This window comes from Neodiprion virginianus, chromosome 7 (genome assembly GCF_021901495.1).
Source record: "Neodiprion virginianus isolate iyNeoVirg1 chromosome 7, iyNeoVirg1.1, whole genome shotgun sequence".
Classification (NCBI taxonomy): Eukaryota; Metazoa; Arthropoda; class Insecta; order Hymenoptera; family Diprionidae; genus Neodiprion; species Neodiprion virginianus.
In genome coordinates this window covers 910,059-925,052 of record NC_060883.1, presented here as the reverse complement: position 1 = coordinate 925,052, position 14,994 = coordinate 910,059, and the positions used below count along the sequence as shown (strand labels likewise).

The window sequence follows — 14,994 nt, the reverse complement described above, 5'->3', positions numbered from 1 at the left end:
TACTACGCCAGACTCACTGCGTCACCTGTTGGTGGTTGTCGTCTCTGCTTGACGGACGCGTATCGAGGATATTGCAAACTGTGTTAGCAAATACAAAACTGATACGGACAATTTTTTATCCTTTCGTGTATAAACAGACGAGGAAATACAGCCGTAAGTTGAACAGAACAGATTAAATCACCCTAACTCACATCGAGCAAACTGTTGGATAATTACACGTTGACAATAATAGTATAACCTAACCTAGATGCCTTTATTTACGCTTTTATGCTTGACGTAGAAACGTCAAATATGCTTAAAGCGAAGTTATTCTATTGAAAATGCATAAAATGAGATTGTCAATGACGGACTAATTCTCGTTAACCTGTTTCACAGCCTAAGGATAATACCGAATATGGAAAACAGCGGGGAAAGTGGCGATGACGGTGGGCCACTTGGCACTTCAGCGTTTCTTGGCGGTGGAGGCGTAGGAGCTTCTTATATCGGTGTCCAGTCCGATGACTTGGAAGGTACGTTGAACATTTTTTGTAGAGTACGAAGACCTCAATGCGTTTCCAAAAACAAAACAATGTCGTTGACGGTGCTTCAACAATTAGTAGCTATGCAATTTATCATATAATTATCACCGGCGACAGATGATCCTGAAAATACAGACGACTCGAACCACGGAGGAGGAGATCCTCTGCAGGGAAGAGGTGGTGGGTGTCCTTTGCGGGAGCAGGATCGCTTTCTGCCGATTGCTAACGTAGCCAAAATAATGAAACGAGCAATACCGGAAGCTGGCAAGATAGCGAAGGATGCCAGGGAATGTGTTCAGGAATGCGTATCTGAGTTTATATCTTTCATAACATCCGAAGCGAGCGACAGGTGCCACATGGAAAAGAGAAAGACCATTAACGGAGAGGATATACTGTTTGCTATGACCACCCTCGGCTTTGACAATTACGTAGAGCCACTCAAAGTCTATCTACAGAAGTATAGAGAGGCTACCAAGGGCGATAATCCGGGATCTAGTCCGGGCGTTGTGCCCGGTAATGGAAAGTCGGTTGATCAGCAAAGCACCATTTACGACGACCAATTGTTCACCATTGCTACGACTACTGGCAATGCCACAACTTCGGATGCTCCCGTTATATACAGCTACGCACCTCCTGATCAAATGCAATTTCAACTATCCTGAGTAATACGCTAAGGTATCTTATACATATTTTACAAGGCTGACATTTAATTTCACAAGATTGAAGCAGGGGCCTGAATTGATGAACTCTAAAGACCTGCTACTTCGTCTTTTTTCGAAATATGTCTATGATTAAAAGAACGGTAGGGGGGAAGTTCCGTTTTTTCATATATATTTTTTTTTTTTTATTTATAAAGATTTCATTTATTATCATCACTATGATTTCTGCTTTCTTGCCTTTTTTTTTTTCTTTTAAGATATGTCACACTTACTGAAATATTAATTATCTACGCGCCGCCTCCGGCTTCTTATGAAAGTAACAACAATTTTTCTTTATAACCATGAATTTTTCTTTTGTCTGGTTCCTTTTTTTTCAAGCGAAGGAAGATTCTTTTATAAATAAAATTCCTATATTATTTCAATCATAGTATATATAACATACTCCCTAAAATCGCTAGGCAGTAGATATTGGTATCTAATATCTTTTGCTTGTCTATTCGTACACACCAGTGCTGATTATTATTGTTATAATTATTATTCTTTTTCTCAACTTTGTTCTACTCTTAGCAATGTGATAAATTAACGTAGCGGTATGATATATATATATATATGTACGTATGTATACATGTCAAATTTTTTTCTTTTAACCAACAGGCATAATTTTTTCATATATGTGATGAAATTTAATTTGCCCTAATTTCAATGGTATTAACGTCACGGAAGTATATGGGCAGTAGCATCTAATTTTCAAATCTCCGGACTCTTTGAATAAGAGTTTGAATGAAAAAAAAAAAGCAGAAAAGTTGTATAGTACATACACATATTTATAATGAACCAAAAGAAGAACAATCAAAAAAATAGAACAAACAATTAAAAATTATGAGACAAGTCCATGGTATATTTGATAACTTTGATTTTCCAGCTTGACGCGATTATTTGTCAAGCTCAGTCGTGTTTATATACCTATTATAGTATAATTTGCAAAAATGGTGCCGCACCTAGATTATAGAGCAGGCTTAGTGAGTGAAAAAAAAAATCAAATTCTTATCGCTTATGCAATTTAGCTTAAAAAGTAATAACGGATATTTAATATCAATAGATTATATTGAATTGAATTAACAATAATAATCTTTAGAAAAAGAACACACGGCTTAGGTGTAGTCAATTCGAATTTGTCATATTAATGTACGTATAACATATCACTCCGTTCCGTTACACTATAAAGAGATTATTTGGATAATCGTAGAAAAAACATTGTCAGAGGCATCTGTTTAGTCGAGAGTATATCTGGGAAACTTGGTGGCGGGATGGCTTTTCCAAGCATTCTTCTTCTCTACGATTTGGACCCTGAAGTAGACGGTCATTCGGATAGTTGAGCCGCCGACAGAAGAAGCTCTCGCCCTTTCGCCACTGGAGGGGGAGGAGAAACGGTCGCGGCAGCTGATCTGAGCGGCGGCAGGAGGGAAGCAGTTAGAAGAGAAGGAGCCGGCGGAACATTGTTCTGCTCCTTCGCCGAAGCCTTTTCCAATTTATCACCTTTCGCCACAGCGGACGACGATGACGAACTCCACTGGCATTTACCGCAGTGGCACAGGCACAGACACAGCAACACTCGCAACAGGCAACACAGCAAGCCTGCGCACAGGAGAGACGGACCCACCAGCCTCAGTTCTGAACTCTGGAACCCTTTTTCACCCGTGCCCACAAACGATATCACCAGACCCAAAGCCGTCGTCCCAAGTCCGGCATAGAGCACCGTGTTCACTGCTGCGCTAACTTCGCCTCTCCGTCGACCGCCACCCCACTCCTGCCCGTCTTCTTCTTCCTCTCCGCTGCTTCCGTAGCAGTAGCTGGCGTCTCGTATCTGGGAATAGAATAGTTTTCGACTTCCAAGTCTTTTGTTGCGTTCGTTGCGATTGGAAATGAACTGGTAAGCGTTGCTTGAAAATACGCCGAGTTACCTACCCTGTTTCTTTTCATCCATCGTCGGTGTGCCTCGCACTGTTTCGTCTTGTAGTTGAGACCGTCGCCGGCACGTGAACCGATCGGTGATACGGGTGTTAGAGGAAGGGGCGATGGTCTGCTGCATCCCTGCCATGCTGCTTTACCCTGAGCCTGGCTTTGTCCGCTGCACTGAAATCGTCAAAATTCGCTTTCAGACGCGTAGTTGAACGAATATTGATTAGGACAGGATACGTAGGAGGGAGTGGACCAGCTTTCCAATTATCAACCACGTATTTATGTCTGATTTACAAATCACGATTTAGAGGAAATTTCACATCAGCTGGTAATTGAAATTATTCAGATGTTCGTTCGGGATCATAGTATGTAGACTTCTGGGTGTTTCTACATTCGCGAGGGATATAAACACCGTATTACATCTTACTTACCTCTTAGACATGAACAACTAGATTACAAAATTACACAGACACGACACGTTGCTTACATAAATAATTGACAAATTTTAAAAACAAGCCAGAGGAAGTAAGGAAGAAATATCGTTACAGGCATATATCCGCCTATTATACTCGTGCGTACGCATATCACGTTATGTATATGCGTACACATGTCGAACACACCAAGGCATGTACGAGGAAGAAAGGTCGAAAGCGCGTCCGATCTATACGTGAAAATGGAATAGGCTAATTCGTAGTGTACTCACCCCGTATATGTAGGATCTAGGGGGGTAGCGGGGTAGTGGCGGAATAAGCCGGGTGGCCAAGTTCGAAGGTAGTTCTCTAAAGTTTACACCACCTCCCTTACCCCCCCTTAATCGCTGCTTCTCCCTTCTTATTAATAGAGCAGCCTGCATTCCGCTCATTCATTCACTTATTTGTGTTTAGATATGTGTGTGTGTGTGTATATATAATATATATATATTTATATGTGTTTGTGTACAATTTGTTTCTTTACTTGAAATCTCTCTGGTTCTTCTCTCAATTTTGTGTTATTTGGAATTTCTTATTTACCCTTATAATTATTAGCCTTGTTGTTATCTGGCTCGACGCGAAATTATTATTTAAAAAATTTTTTTTTATCAGTCCTTCTCACACAACTTTATTAGTATCCGATTACCGCCACGTATCACTCCTTCACTTCACCGAGGCCTCCTTACCCCAATGCCCTACGATCGATCTTTCGCTATTCTCGAAGCTTTTCTCTGCAACTTGTAGTTGTAACATAAAATTTGTTGCATCTTTATTCGGCTTCTTTTTTCTTCTTACCGTTTTTCGTTTGACAATGATTTAAACTGAACCTTAGACAATTATTTATTAGAAAATTATCTGACACAGTTCTACGATAAGTTTCTGAGTGCAACAACGTCACGCTCTAACGTATTTACTACGTTTTCAAGGTTCATTAGATTTACAGTATGAGGTTTAAACAACAGTTTACATCGTGTCAACACCTGTATTTTATCATATCAACGCGTGTAAGCGCGCGTGTGTGTATATTCAGATTAACATCAATATGCAATAAACACACATACGCGCATACAGTCGCGTCACATGCTGCATAACTGATGGAATTTGCGAAAACAGTTTCTTTCATTCTTTTATTTTCTTTATTTTAATTTCAGTCCTTTGATTTGTTCGATGATTTAAAACGTTCTTAAAATGTTAAGAGTGGGAGAGTTATTTCTGATCGCGCTTACTCTATAACGCACCCGCGCGCTAATCATTAGCTGTCTCATTTCTAAGTTAAGAATATTTTCTCTAAATACAAAAATGCACAATAAGAATTTTGACACTATATAATATCCAGTTTCTACGCAAACAGCACATGACAGATATAGATACGTATATAGAAAATCCATTTAATTAGCACGGTGAAACGAGCATGAAGAAAACGCCAACTTACAACACATTGATATTACACGCCCAGAAGTTGAAAAAACTATTTAAAATTTAAAAAAAGAAAAGAAACGGATAAAAGGACAAAAATTCCCCACAATTATTTCCCTGCGCAAACCCCATCAATTCATACATGATAAAATATAATTAACAATACATATGCAGTAAAAGCCACCAGACAGCCAGATTTCCGTTAATATATAATATTTTTGTTACAAATGCGTAACATAGCATGACATGTACAAGGGTAAAAAGTGCAGTATGTTGTGACGATCATATGAATAATGATAATAATGATTGTATAGTATTAAAAGCACATATAGGCGTAAAGAGAGCAAGAGAGAAGAAAATAAATTACCCACCTGTAGTTCGGTAGAAGATGACACTCTTAGGTCTGGGGGTGGTGGGAATGGAAAATGGTTGCTTTTCGATACGGAGTAAGTTAATGATTTGGAAGATTCGAGGGAAAGTGATAGCGGCGGTGGCGATATTGGGAAAGTGATAGGGGAGACTGGTATCAGCTGCTGCTGCTGTTGATGCTGATGGTGGTGATGATGGTGATGATGATGTTGATTATTGGGCTGACTCTGGTGCTGGGCACTAGGTGGCAGGGGGGTAGGGAGGTTTGGTGGTCTCGAGATCCTGCTCTGGCGCGACGATGGAAATGGGGCGCTCTTTGTCCTCGCCTGTTGTTGATTACTCTGATTATGATGATTGTGATGATTGTAATGATTGAGGTGGTGTATATTTCCTCCAGGAAACCCCCTGCCCTGTCCCTGGGTCTGGTGATGGTGTTCGCCCGACGTCACCGCCGAAGACGCCCCGCCTCTGCCTGCGCCTCCGACAACTCCACCGCCACTCCCTCCTCGCTTGTGTAGAAGAAGCCTCTTCTGCTTTCGCCTGCTCGCGATGCTCGCACCCCCGGCTGCCGCGTACATCCCAGGGTCGGAAGGTCTTCGTGTGGAATCAGTCTTGCTTCCTGGCCACCCTTAGCGGCCTTCAACGATGACTAACCGATCGCCAACCGATTAGCTTCTCGCGATTGATTCCCCATCGGCAGTCAGAGCGTCGTTCACTGCCCGCTGCGACGTTGTACGCAAAGCTGCTACACTCTTCACTGCTCGAGTCGTGCGCATTCTGGAAATACTGTTTCTCAGCAGAGTGTCTCGTATGTCGCAGGAATGGTAGAAACATTTTTTCCCCCTGTTTATTGCTAGCTGGATTTATGGTCAAATCGTTGATCGAGGGGGGGTGAAGGGGAGGGCTCAGGAGGAAGACTGAGACTGATTGAGACGTTTGAAAATTCAGGCAAGATAGCGGTGGTCAAACTTTTTCTAGAGGGGCTCTTCGCTAATTGATCAAAAACAAGTGGAGGAAGATTAAGAAGCGATAGAGATAGATCAATTTTTTGAATGTTTCTCTTACGTACAGCGTAAACTCATTAGACTAGACTAGTAATAACAGTAGTAGTGGTCGTAGTGTTATTCTGTTCATTTAATCGTGTAAGGCGGTTTGGAGGAGAGGTACAACATACATACCCATTCATGTTCAAGCGTAACACGCTTCAAGACGAGTACTAAGAGAAAAATTAATTGTAATTAGGTGTTAGAGGTAGTGGTCGATGCTTCAATATGTACGTATAAATTTTTATTCCTGTCTTCTAATTTTTCTAGATTATGAAATTTGCAAAGTACTGCACTTTATATCAGCACTAATGACAGGATTTCACGACATACATATTACAGTTTCATTTTATATTATTACTTGAACGACAATAAAACTGTCTCTCGTGTAAGGTAAAAAATGAAATTGAATAATTGCAAAGAAACAAAATGAAAAAATGATACAATTCACTCACAGCGTTAATTTCAAGTATTATACAGAGAAAATATTTTCACCGCCAGAGAGGCCGACAAATCCCGACCTACTCACGCATACTATACGTATATACATGACCTGATTCCAAATGCATTGAAATTCCTGTATTTAATTATAATTGCGTAGTATATAGTTTTGAATAGGAATTAATATCTGGATCGCGGCCATAATTGCGTTGCGGCAAAAGCGGATGCTAAGGAACATCCAAATACGTATGAATGTAATTATTCAACCGAGAAGAACAGCACGCGATGTTTCATAAAAATATTTAAATATTCTATTCTTTGCGGAAACTGTAACATTAATTATCAAAATATCCTCCGTATCGTTCTTCCCACATGCTGTATAAAAATTAATTACGTTCAACAGAGGCAATGTATGCGTGAATTGATAATTAGAGACAGGCACACGGGGTAATTCGGTGTAATTTTTGTGGGTGACTAGGTCAGCGATTGGCGGTTGCAGGGGTCGAGGGTTGTACGTATACAGTATGTAAGTATGACATGTAGGTATATTGTTGTGTTGTATCGAGCGATCAGCGAACGAGCGAACGTGGTGCGTGCAAGAGGGAAAGCGAGGCGGATTATAAGAGATGTCTGTGTGTGTGGGTATGTGGGTGTATGAGTGGCTAGTAGTCGCAGGCTGGCTGGCCGGCCTTAAGTATATGTACAAGTAAATCGCTCATTAAATCCCCATGTCCGCTAAACACATCCAGCGAGATTATCGAGCGAGGCAACCTTAGCGGCTTTATATTCGATCCGTTTGATCCGTCGCGGCCTGATCGGATCGGGCGTCTCTGCAGATGTCCCTGGATATTTTTTACGCTCTCACGGGTACGTCTACGTATCATCGTTATCATTGACGTATGTACACGCATACGTAGGGGTACATACGGCTGACTGGTGGCGTTTAATGTAATTCGTTGGTTAATTCGTAGCTTGGAGTCGCATAATTATGTTTGCGAAACTGCGAACGCGTGGCTAAAGAGGCGAATTTATCATCCCTTGCAGGTTGCATAGTACGTTATACGTTCGATACCGGAATTCGCGAAACTCTCCGAAACCGACCTGCGTCACAGAATATATGTAACAGATAGTTATTTTATACTCTAGTCGTGATGCAGCGCGGAAGGTTTTTTTTTTTAACTCGTTTATCACGCAGGTATCGCGGTGGAATTTATTGCCTATACCGGTACGGTTTTTCATGGGTATTTCAAAACAAAAAAAACCGTCGACACGACCTACTTGTGCAGTTGATCGCAGGTCAGGATATATGCTCTAGCAATCCCGGAACACCTCGAGTTATGGAAGTAAAATCATCCCTGTAAGCTTATAGTTGTTATCGCAAGATCTTGTTATGGGGAATTTGGAAACCGTTAACCCAACAGGTGTGGGGGGGGGGGGGGGGGAGCTCCCATTGAACTTTCTGATCCTATGCGGTATCTACGTGTATCAGCCGCTTTTCTAACTTATTTGCTCGATAATTATAACATTTTCGCAGGTAACTGGGTAGCGTTTCGCACGCAGCTTATATTCGTACGTCGTTGTTGAAGAAATATTACAATCACGCGATCCGTACGTTTTATACCTATCCGCATATTTCAGAAATACAACAATACCTTGTACAGGCATGCAGATAGGTCATCGCGATTTTCTGCTAAACGCAGGTATTTTGTTTCATATAATATACTGCAATCGAAGTTTGTACCGTAACTGTTATTATATTCTCGTTATTACTGTTGCTATTATTATTGTTCTTATTGTAACCGTATTATCGAATACGCGACGCGGTGAAAAATAAGGTGCGAGTATTATCCGTGAGTTAATTTGGTTGTTTACTATATTTGATTTTTTTTTTATAATCATACGTCGATGGTCTTTTACAAAACAACAATTATAAGTATAATAATTCGCGGTTCACTGAATAACGCGTGCAGCAACGACGATCGTCACAAGAAAAAGGGATATAGTATAAAGAATTGAAAAAAAAAAAAAATTAACCATACGAAGAATAAATTAACCACGATATAATATACATATATATGTGCACGCAATGCGGATGAGCTGTTTTTTATACAAAATCAGAGTCCAGCGTGTAACGTGTTTCAGAAGGTACGGGAAAACAATGATCCCGGTAGGCCAACGACGGGCGCGATCGACGGGATAACGACGGCGACGACGAGGATAACGACGACTATTATCGTCGTTCGCCATTCGCCCTGGGCGGGATTCGCGCAATCACTGGCGTCGCCGTCAACCCTCGGGCACGGCACTGCACACCGACTCTCTCTCTCTCTCTCTCTCTCTCTCTCTCTCTCTCTCTCTCTCTCTCTCTCTTATTCTCAATACGCGAACACCCCGCGACTCTGCGACTCCTACCCCAGTAACCACTTCGCACATCTACATCCACCTGCCTGTGCTCACCTCTGCTGCCCTACCACGACCACCACGTACCTTTTAAACGGCCGCTAGGCATGTCCTACGTCCTGCGCACGTGTGTGTGTGTGTGTGTATTGTGTACAGCAACCAACCCCCTGTCTGCCTGCCTGCCTGCTTCACAGGTGCACACCGTAAAACCCCCCGAGTGGAGCGGCGCCCGGTCCAAACCACTACCCTAGTCGATATTCCCGACTTGTCATTTTCAACCCCTAACCTTTACCGGACCCCCAACGACCCTCCGACCTCGTCGCTAAAACCTAAACCCTGCCGTATCGGCTTCGCTCAGTCCTCCTCCACCACCACCACCACCACCACCATCACCATCGCCAACCCTCCGCTTTTCCGTTTTAGCTGCCTCGCTTCAACGAAATTACTCTCGGCACCCTTTCGATAATTTGCTTCAGATTATGATGATGATGATGATGATGATGATGATGATGAATCCCTTCTCGATCACTATTTTCTATAATATATACAGTAATACATCACAAACTCGATGATCCCGTCAGGGATGGATTTGTTCCCAATCTCACGCGGTGATGACAGTGGCGTTGTACGTTATACGTTTATACTTTCATTCGCGCGAATAATCGTACACGGTAATAATGCAAGGTGCTCCGGCTCACTATGGAGAAATGATCTATATCGCGGTTAATTTTAGACATCGCGATTTAGACGATATTGTTGCAAACTCGTATTATATGTCCAGTTGTAAGAATACTACGTTTACAATAGTCACGAGTACGGAACATATATTGTTCCTCTTTTTGGATGATGGGGCGATAGTTTGTTTCACGGCATTCGTCGAAAATTCACACAAATTATTATTGTTGGTCTTGTTTGTCATTTGGAAAGTATCAAAACTCTTTTTGCGTTGATGATTGTATAACGATGACAATAACCACGTCGAAGATTTTATATTATTTTTATATTATCCCATTGAATCGCAACGATTCTGCACCTGCCGGCTTTATACTCCGATTACGCGATATGTCCTTTCATTCGATATATCTAATACACCATCATCCTACGCATGACACTCGAGTATTGTGCGCCTGCTCGTACCTTGCTTGGATCAGGATTGTCCGCGACTATGGCAGGAACAAACTATTGAAGATAAAAATTCTCCGGCGAACGGAACCCCTTTTTTTAAATCCATCTCCTCTCCCGAAAAAGACCTACAATTATAATCCTCCGACAATTTCTTTTCTCTCCACTTCTGTACTTTGACTTTTCTTTTACGTCGTAGGATTCGTGTTCGGAAATTGAAAAACAGGACGGCATTTCTAGGTATAATTCAGAATTCTCTTCCTCAGGTAAACAGATTAAACTACCAATCCTTAGCCAACATCGTAAATCTAAGTTTCTACGCAATTTAAATCAATCGAGGAGATTTATTGTTATCAGATTTATTCTTTTTCGTCTATACAGATCGTGCATGTCCGGCAACACATTTTTTCTATCATTCACAGCCTCCGTCTTGGGGCGATAAATTTTTGTTATTTAACTCATGAGTCGCAAAAAATTAACGCCTGAGGCACAGGCTATCGATTATTCCGTACTTTTGAACCTTATTTCTTTTTTATCGATACAGTAGGTACTTGAGTATCCTTTGTACTACATGAGCCCTCTCGGAGCCGAGCACATCGGCTTTTGTACTGTGAAGAGCTGCTATCTTTGTGACCCGTTCTGGAGTCAGCAATAAAGATTTTCGGCAGAAATTTATTCCGGAATCTTCGAAAATGTTTCTTTCTTTTTTATTACAATCTTTTTCGAACACGATACAAAGATGGAAAATTTTATAATATCGGATTGGCGTAAATTGGCGAATGGATGTGATCCCGTCAATTTTTTTGCCGTCGTTTTCTTCCACCCACTTTGGTGTGCATATCTCGCTTTCCCTTGCCTCCTTTCGGCTTCTTGCCACCCTTCTTACTGATTTTACTCCTCTTCTTTGGCCTTGGCGATTCGTCGTCCCTCTGCCGGTTTGGGGATCTGTAATTGATAGTTTTACATAATTTAGCCAATGGTTAACGTAGTTGACAACGGTCGCGAAATTTCGCATAAGACATTAAACTAATTCTTTCAACGAGAGTAGGGATAACTTACTCAGAGGGGTTTGAAACAAACGAGATCGCTGGTCTTTTAGATAAGATTTTATCCACAAAACCCAGGTTCTGTTTCACCTCCTCTCCAGGTTTGAACATTGGTTGTTTATTTTTCTTTGATCCCGGCACCATTTCTTTGATGTTCTTTGCATCCTTTTCCTTGGGAAGTCTGTGAAAGTGAAATTGGACACAACAAACTGAATAAGTCATTACTGCATTTCCAATTGTACCGTTTTCATTTCAATTTTGGCATTAAAACAAAGCCGTTACCTGTTTTGGAATTTACCGACTGACGCCGTAGACGATCTGGCAACAGTGACGGCAGTCGCTATTTGACGTGTATCTTGATAGTAATCAGAGCTCGGTATACCAACGCGAGGAACCTTCACATTCTTCGCTTTGGCCAAGTTCCTTAGTCTCTGGAGTTCATTTTTGCTGCGCTTCTCCTGTTTTGCTGTTGTCTTCAGCGATAGGTGGTCGAGAGTTGGATCTGCATGGTCACTGACTTCGACCAGCCAATTCTTTTCAGATTCTGCCTGCGTTCGTTTGTAACCGTAGTTTGGAATCCATTTCTAAGAAAACAAATAAATCGAGCAATTACATCTTGGATGAATAAGTGCGCGCATCATTTTCATAATTAGAAAACAAAAGTTTACCTGCAACTGCTCGTCCCATGTAACTTTTGACTTTCGTTTTCTGTTACTCTTGATGCCCTTCTCCTTGGCGAACTGTTGCCACTTTGTCAGGGGCTTAGGCTTTGGTAGTCGATGTGTTCTGGGAAGTACGAATCTAGGTTTCGGCAGCGTTGCTACGACCGCTTCGTCCACACGCTTTGTCGGCAGTTCCCAAATCCGATTTATCAACAACTGGACGTTGTCCCTAGTCAATTGCTTGAAGTAATCCTCCCTGTTGGTCCTGGAAAAGACAACAACGGGTTTAAAAACCGGAACTTTTTATTCTGTATCAGAGATTCACTTATGCCAATGGTTACACTACTTGATTTTCTCAGTGTCGAACGAGTTGTAGTCGACCGCGAGTAGCGAGCCTTCGTCTATTTCCACCTCCAAGTGCTTTTGCACCTCTGTTGTCCGCAGGCGTTCATCCTGAGCGGCTTTTTCGAGGACCTGCGATACTATGTCCATCCTGGATGCGACGCACGTAACCTAAAAGTTTCCACGCTTCGCACTACGTGCGATATTTTTAATCTCCTGATTTTACGGTTAGGATTTAGTGATGCATAAAAACCCATAGATGGCGGTGAAAGGTGGGTGAAAGAAAATAGTAGCATAGAATTCGTAGCCGAGAGATGTGAAGCTGAACTGTTTTTGTGTGCGAACAAGTGCGCCAACTCGTGTCTAATGTCTTCTTTTTAACCATTTCGACAGGAGGTCTAGTAGCTGATTATTCTACGGCCATTTGAACGTCAAGAGCTGCGTGGCTTGATTCTGCAATTTTTCTTGAGAATATTTGAGTGTATTTGAGATGGTAAGCTGTGCCGCCTGTGGATATTCGAAAACGCGTAAGAGAAGGGATGAGCGGATCACTTTCCATGTGTGAGTAATTTTGCAACATTCCAATTTAGCTATTGTCCGTGACTTGAGGGTTAAGTTTCTTTCTAAATGTTTTGGTGTGTTTCCCATTATTACCTATCAGGTTTCCAAAACGTCCGGACAGGCGGGATGCCTGGATCAGGTTTATGGGCCGAGCTGACTACAAACCAACGCCGTACAGCAGACTTTGTTCTCAACATTTTACTGATAGTTGCTTTGATCGTGCTTCTACAGCGAGAGTGCAACTCAACAATGATGCCATACCGACAATTGGAATCAGCAGGCTGAAATATGTTAGTATCTCTTGAATTTGTTCATAAAAAATATCCACGCTAAGCAATTCTTATGTTGCAACAATGGGATCTTTGTAGGCTCGGATGATGCAGGATGAAATTACTGAGCGATACTTGTCCCCTACAACGGACAGTGAAGACTCAGATGTCCCTATTGCTGACAAAATTCCATTGTCTAATTCAGAAGTCTCATTGAAACAGATTGAAGTCTATAATGGTCAAAAACCTGGTTCGAGCAGAATAACCCTGGTGAAATTGGATCCACGTACGGCTGCGGAACTGAAAAAAAATCTCAAATCCGTACTGAAAGCACCTTTGAGTACTCCTGCCCCCTCAGTATCGTTAGAGAAATCAAACACCGTGATTAATCATGCTGCTGACAGTGGTGGAGAGGTAACTTTGCTCAAGCAGAAAATTAATGAAATGGAGAATGTGGACAAACTAAAGACTCGCAAGATTCAGAACCTGCAGAATATCATTGGTAAACAGAGGAGGAAAATCGATTCACTCAATAAACTCTTCAGTGATCTTAAAGAACTCTACAACTCAACTAGGACAAAAAGTGGAGTGACAAAAAATGGACATGGGGTGTAGCATTGCCTGAAATAAAATAGGTGTATGTACGGGTCCTAACGGAGGTAAACCGGTGAGCAATTTGATTGTTAATAAATCATTGTTTAGTGTTATCTCTGATTAAGCAATCACTGAATCAGCTACGAGTTTTATTATATGTTATGCTGCTTGGACAACGAAATGTTCTATTGATAATGATGTAGAATTTTTTCATTATTACAGATTGCTGCCATCTCACGGAAGTGCTATGGGATTCCAATCTGATTGAAATATCACTTACATCTAGATGAATTTATGGAACAACAATTCATCCTGAATCGCGTTACTTCTAGGCATGTATTGAGAGTAAAATAATCGTCTGTGTCGATTATTTTATTTCCGAGATCAATTTTAAAATGTCGGATTAATGCTAGAACAGGATTCCGAGCAACCAACTTTTTGATAGATAGAGTGTCTAACTCATAACTCGTTAGGCAGAACTCGGAGTTTCGCAATGCTTTCGTTGTCATTTATAGAACTTTATATTTGGTAAAAGAAAGCTATATTTTCGAAATTGCAGGAGTTACAAGCATGACAACCTAAAAGACCGCGAATCTTCAGGAATACTGTTATGGAGAGCGGATTTTCTTTGTATCGTATAATACCAGCGTTAGGTGATCTAAGAAAGTGTAACATTATATGACACAGGGTTTAATCATTATCGTCAACATTAAATTTGAAAGACATTTTGGATTTGAGACGATAAAAGTGTGAAACTATGCATGTTGCTAGACTATTTTATACTTACATGATAATCGAATGCGAATACTGGAGTTATGCTGAAACTATGTTACTGAATTACATGTATTAATTTGCATTTAATATTTAACAAATATAATGGATCATCCTGGAATATATGTAACTTGTTGAATGCAATTAGCCAATATTTCTGCGTTATTTCCTATCCTCCACGAGCTTTATATGATGAAAAAGTAATAGAGTGATAACAATGTGTTGCAAAGGCCGTTGCTGTCCAATTTAAAGCCGCCTAATTAGTGGCAACCGTTCGTACGCAACGTGAAAGTGCCTAATTATAGGCAACCAAACTTACATGTACCTCCTCGGCTCAGATGTTCTCCTAATA

General features: G+C 41.2%; 4 protein-coding genes across 5 annotated transcripts; 2 read left to right on the top strand and 2 right to left on the bottom strand.

Moving 5' to 3' along the window:
* Positions 1-10: 10 nt before the first annotated feature.
* LOC124308596 (nuclear transcription factor Y subunit B-1) lies at positions 11-6,681 on the top strand. 2 transcript variants are annotated; one of them, XM_046771433.1, is made up of 4 exons: positions 11-153; positions 376-509; positions 636-1,193; positions 5,789-6,681. In XM_046771433.1, the coding sequence occupies exons 2-3, from the start codon at positions 395-397 to the stop codon at positions 1,178-1,180; spliced, it is 660 nt and encodes a 219-aa protein (XP_046627389.1). In that variant the 5' UTR covers positions 11-153; positions 376-394; the 3' UTR covers positions 1,181-1,193; positions 5,789-6,681. The 2 variants fall into 2 exon arrangements, with proteins under 2 accessions (XP_046627389.1, XP_046627388.1); XM_046771432.1 differs by lacking the exon at positions 5,789-6,681 and having other exon boundaries at positions 636-1,959.
* Positions 1,857-5,969, bottom strand: LOC124308589 (uncharacterized). The gene is made up of 3 exons (XM_046771425.1): positions 5,394-5,969; positions 3,143-3,310; positions 1,857-3,041 (listed from the first exon to the last, which is right to left on the bottom strand). Exons 1-3 carry the CDS (start codon positions 5,967-5,969, stop codon positions 2,538-2,540), a joined length of 1,248 nt encoding a protein of 415 aa, XP_046627381.1. The 3' UTR covers positions 1,857-2,537.
* Positions 6,682-11,068: 4,387 nt separating the features above from the next.
* On the bottom strand, positions 11,069-12,696 carry LOC124308590 (ribosome biogenesis regulatory protein homolog). The gene is made up of 5 exons (XM_046771426.1): positions 12,452-12,696; positions 12,112-12,370; positions 11,726-12,027; positions 11,457-11,624; positions 11,069-11,342 (listed from the first exon to the last, which is right to left on the bottom strand). The coding sequence occupies exons 1-5, from the start codon at positions 12,595-12,597 to the stop codon at positions 11,192-11,194; spliced, it is 1,026 nt and encodes a 341-aa protein (XP_046627382.1). The 5' UTR covers positions 12,598-12,696; the 3' UTR covers positions 11,069-11,191.
* Positions 12,697-12,777: 81 nt separating this feature from the next.
* On the top strand, positions 12,778-14,756 carry LOC124308594 (THAP domain-containing protein 2-like). Its single transcript, XM_046771429.1, has 4 exons — positions 12,778-13,008; positions 13,109-13,298; positions 13,377-13,944; positions 14,094-14,756. The coding sequence occupies exons 1-3, from the start codon at positions 12,938-12,940 to the stop codon at positions 13,890-13,892; spliced, it is 777 nt and encodes a 258-aa protein (XP_046627385.1). The 5' UTR covers positions 12,778-12,937; the 3' UTR covers positions 13,893-13,944; positions 14,094-14,756.
* The last annotated feature ends 238 nt before the right edge of the window (positions 14,757-14,994 follow it).

Coding starts and splice junctions, on each gene's coding strand:
- LOC124308596 (XM_046771433.1), top strand. CDS start 395: ATGGAAAACAGCGGGGAAAGTGGCGATGACGGTGGGCCACTTGGCACT. Junction 510..635: donor CCAGTCCGATGACTTGGAAG/GTACGTTGAACA, acceptor CACCGGCGACAG/ATGATCCTGAAAATACAGAC.
- LOC124308589 (XM_046771425.1), bottom strand. CDS start 5,969: ATGTACGCGGCAGCCGGGGGTGCGAGCATCGCGAGCAGGCGAAAGCAG. Junction 3,311..5,393: donor CATCTTCTACCGAACTACAG/GTGGGTAATTTA, acceptor TGACGATTTCAG/TGCAGCGGACAAAGCCAGGC. Junction 3,042..3,142: donor GATGGATGAAAAGAAACAGG/GTAGGTAACTCG, acceptor TTCTATTCCCAG/ATACGAGACGCCAGCTACTG.
- LOC124308590 (XM_046771426.1), bottom strand. CDS start 12,597: ATGGACATAGTATCGCAGGTCCTCGAAAAAGCCGCTCAGGATGAACGC. Junction 12,371..12,451: donor TTCGACACTGAGAAAATCAA/GTAGTGTAACCA, acceptor TGTCTTTTCCAG/GACCAACAGGGAGGATTACT. Junction 11,625..11,725: donor GTCGGTAAATTCCAAAACAG/GTAACGGCTTTG, acceptor TCACTTTCACAG/ACTTCCCAAGGAAAAGGATG.
- LOC124308594 (XM_046771429.1), top strand. CDS start 12,938: ATGGTAAGCTGTGCCGCCTGTGGATATTCGAAAACGCGTAAGAGAAGG. Junction 13,009..13,108: donor GAGCGGATCACTTTCCATGT/GTGAGTAATTTT, acceptor ATTACCTATCAG/GTTTCCAAAACGTCCGGACA. Junction 13,299..13,376: donor GAATCAGCAGGCTGAAATAT/GTTAGTATCTCT, acceptor GGATCTTTGTAG/GCTCGGATGATGCAGGATGA.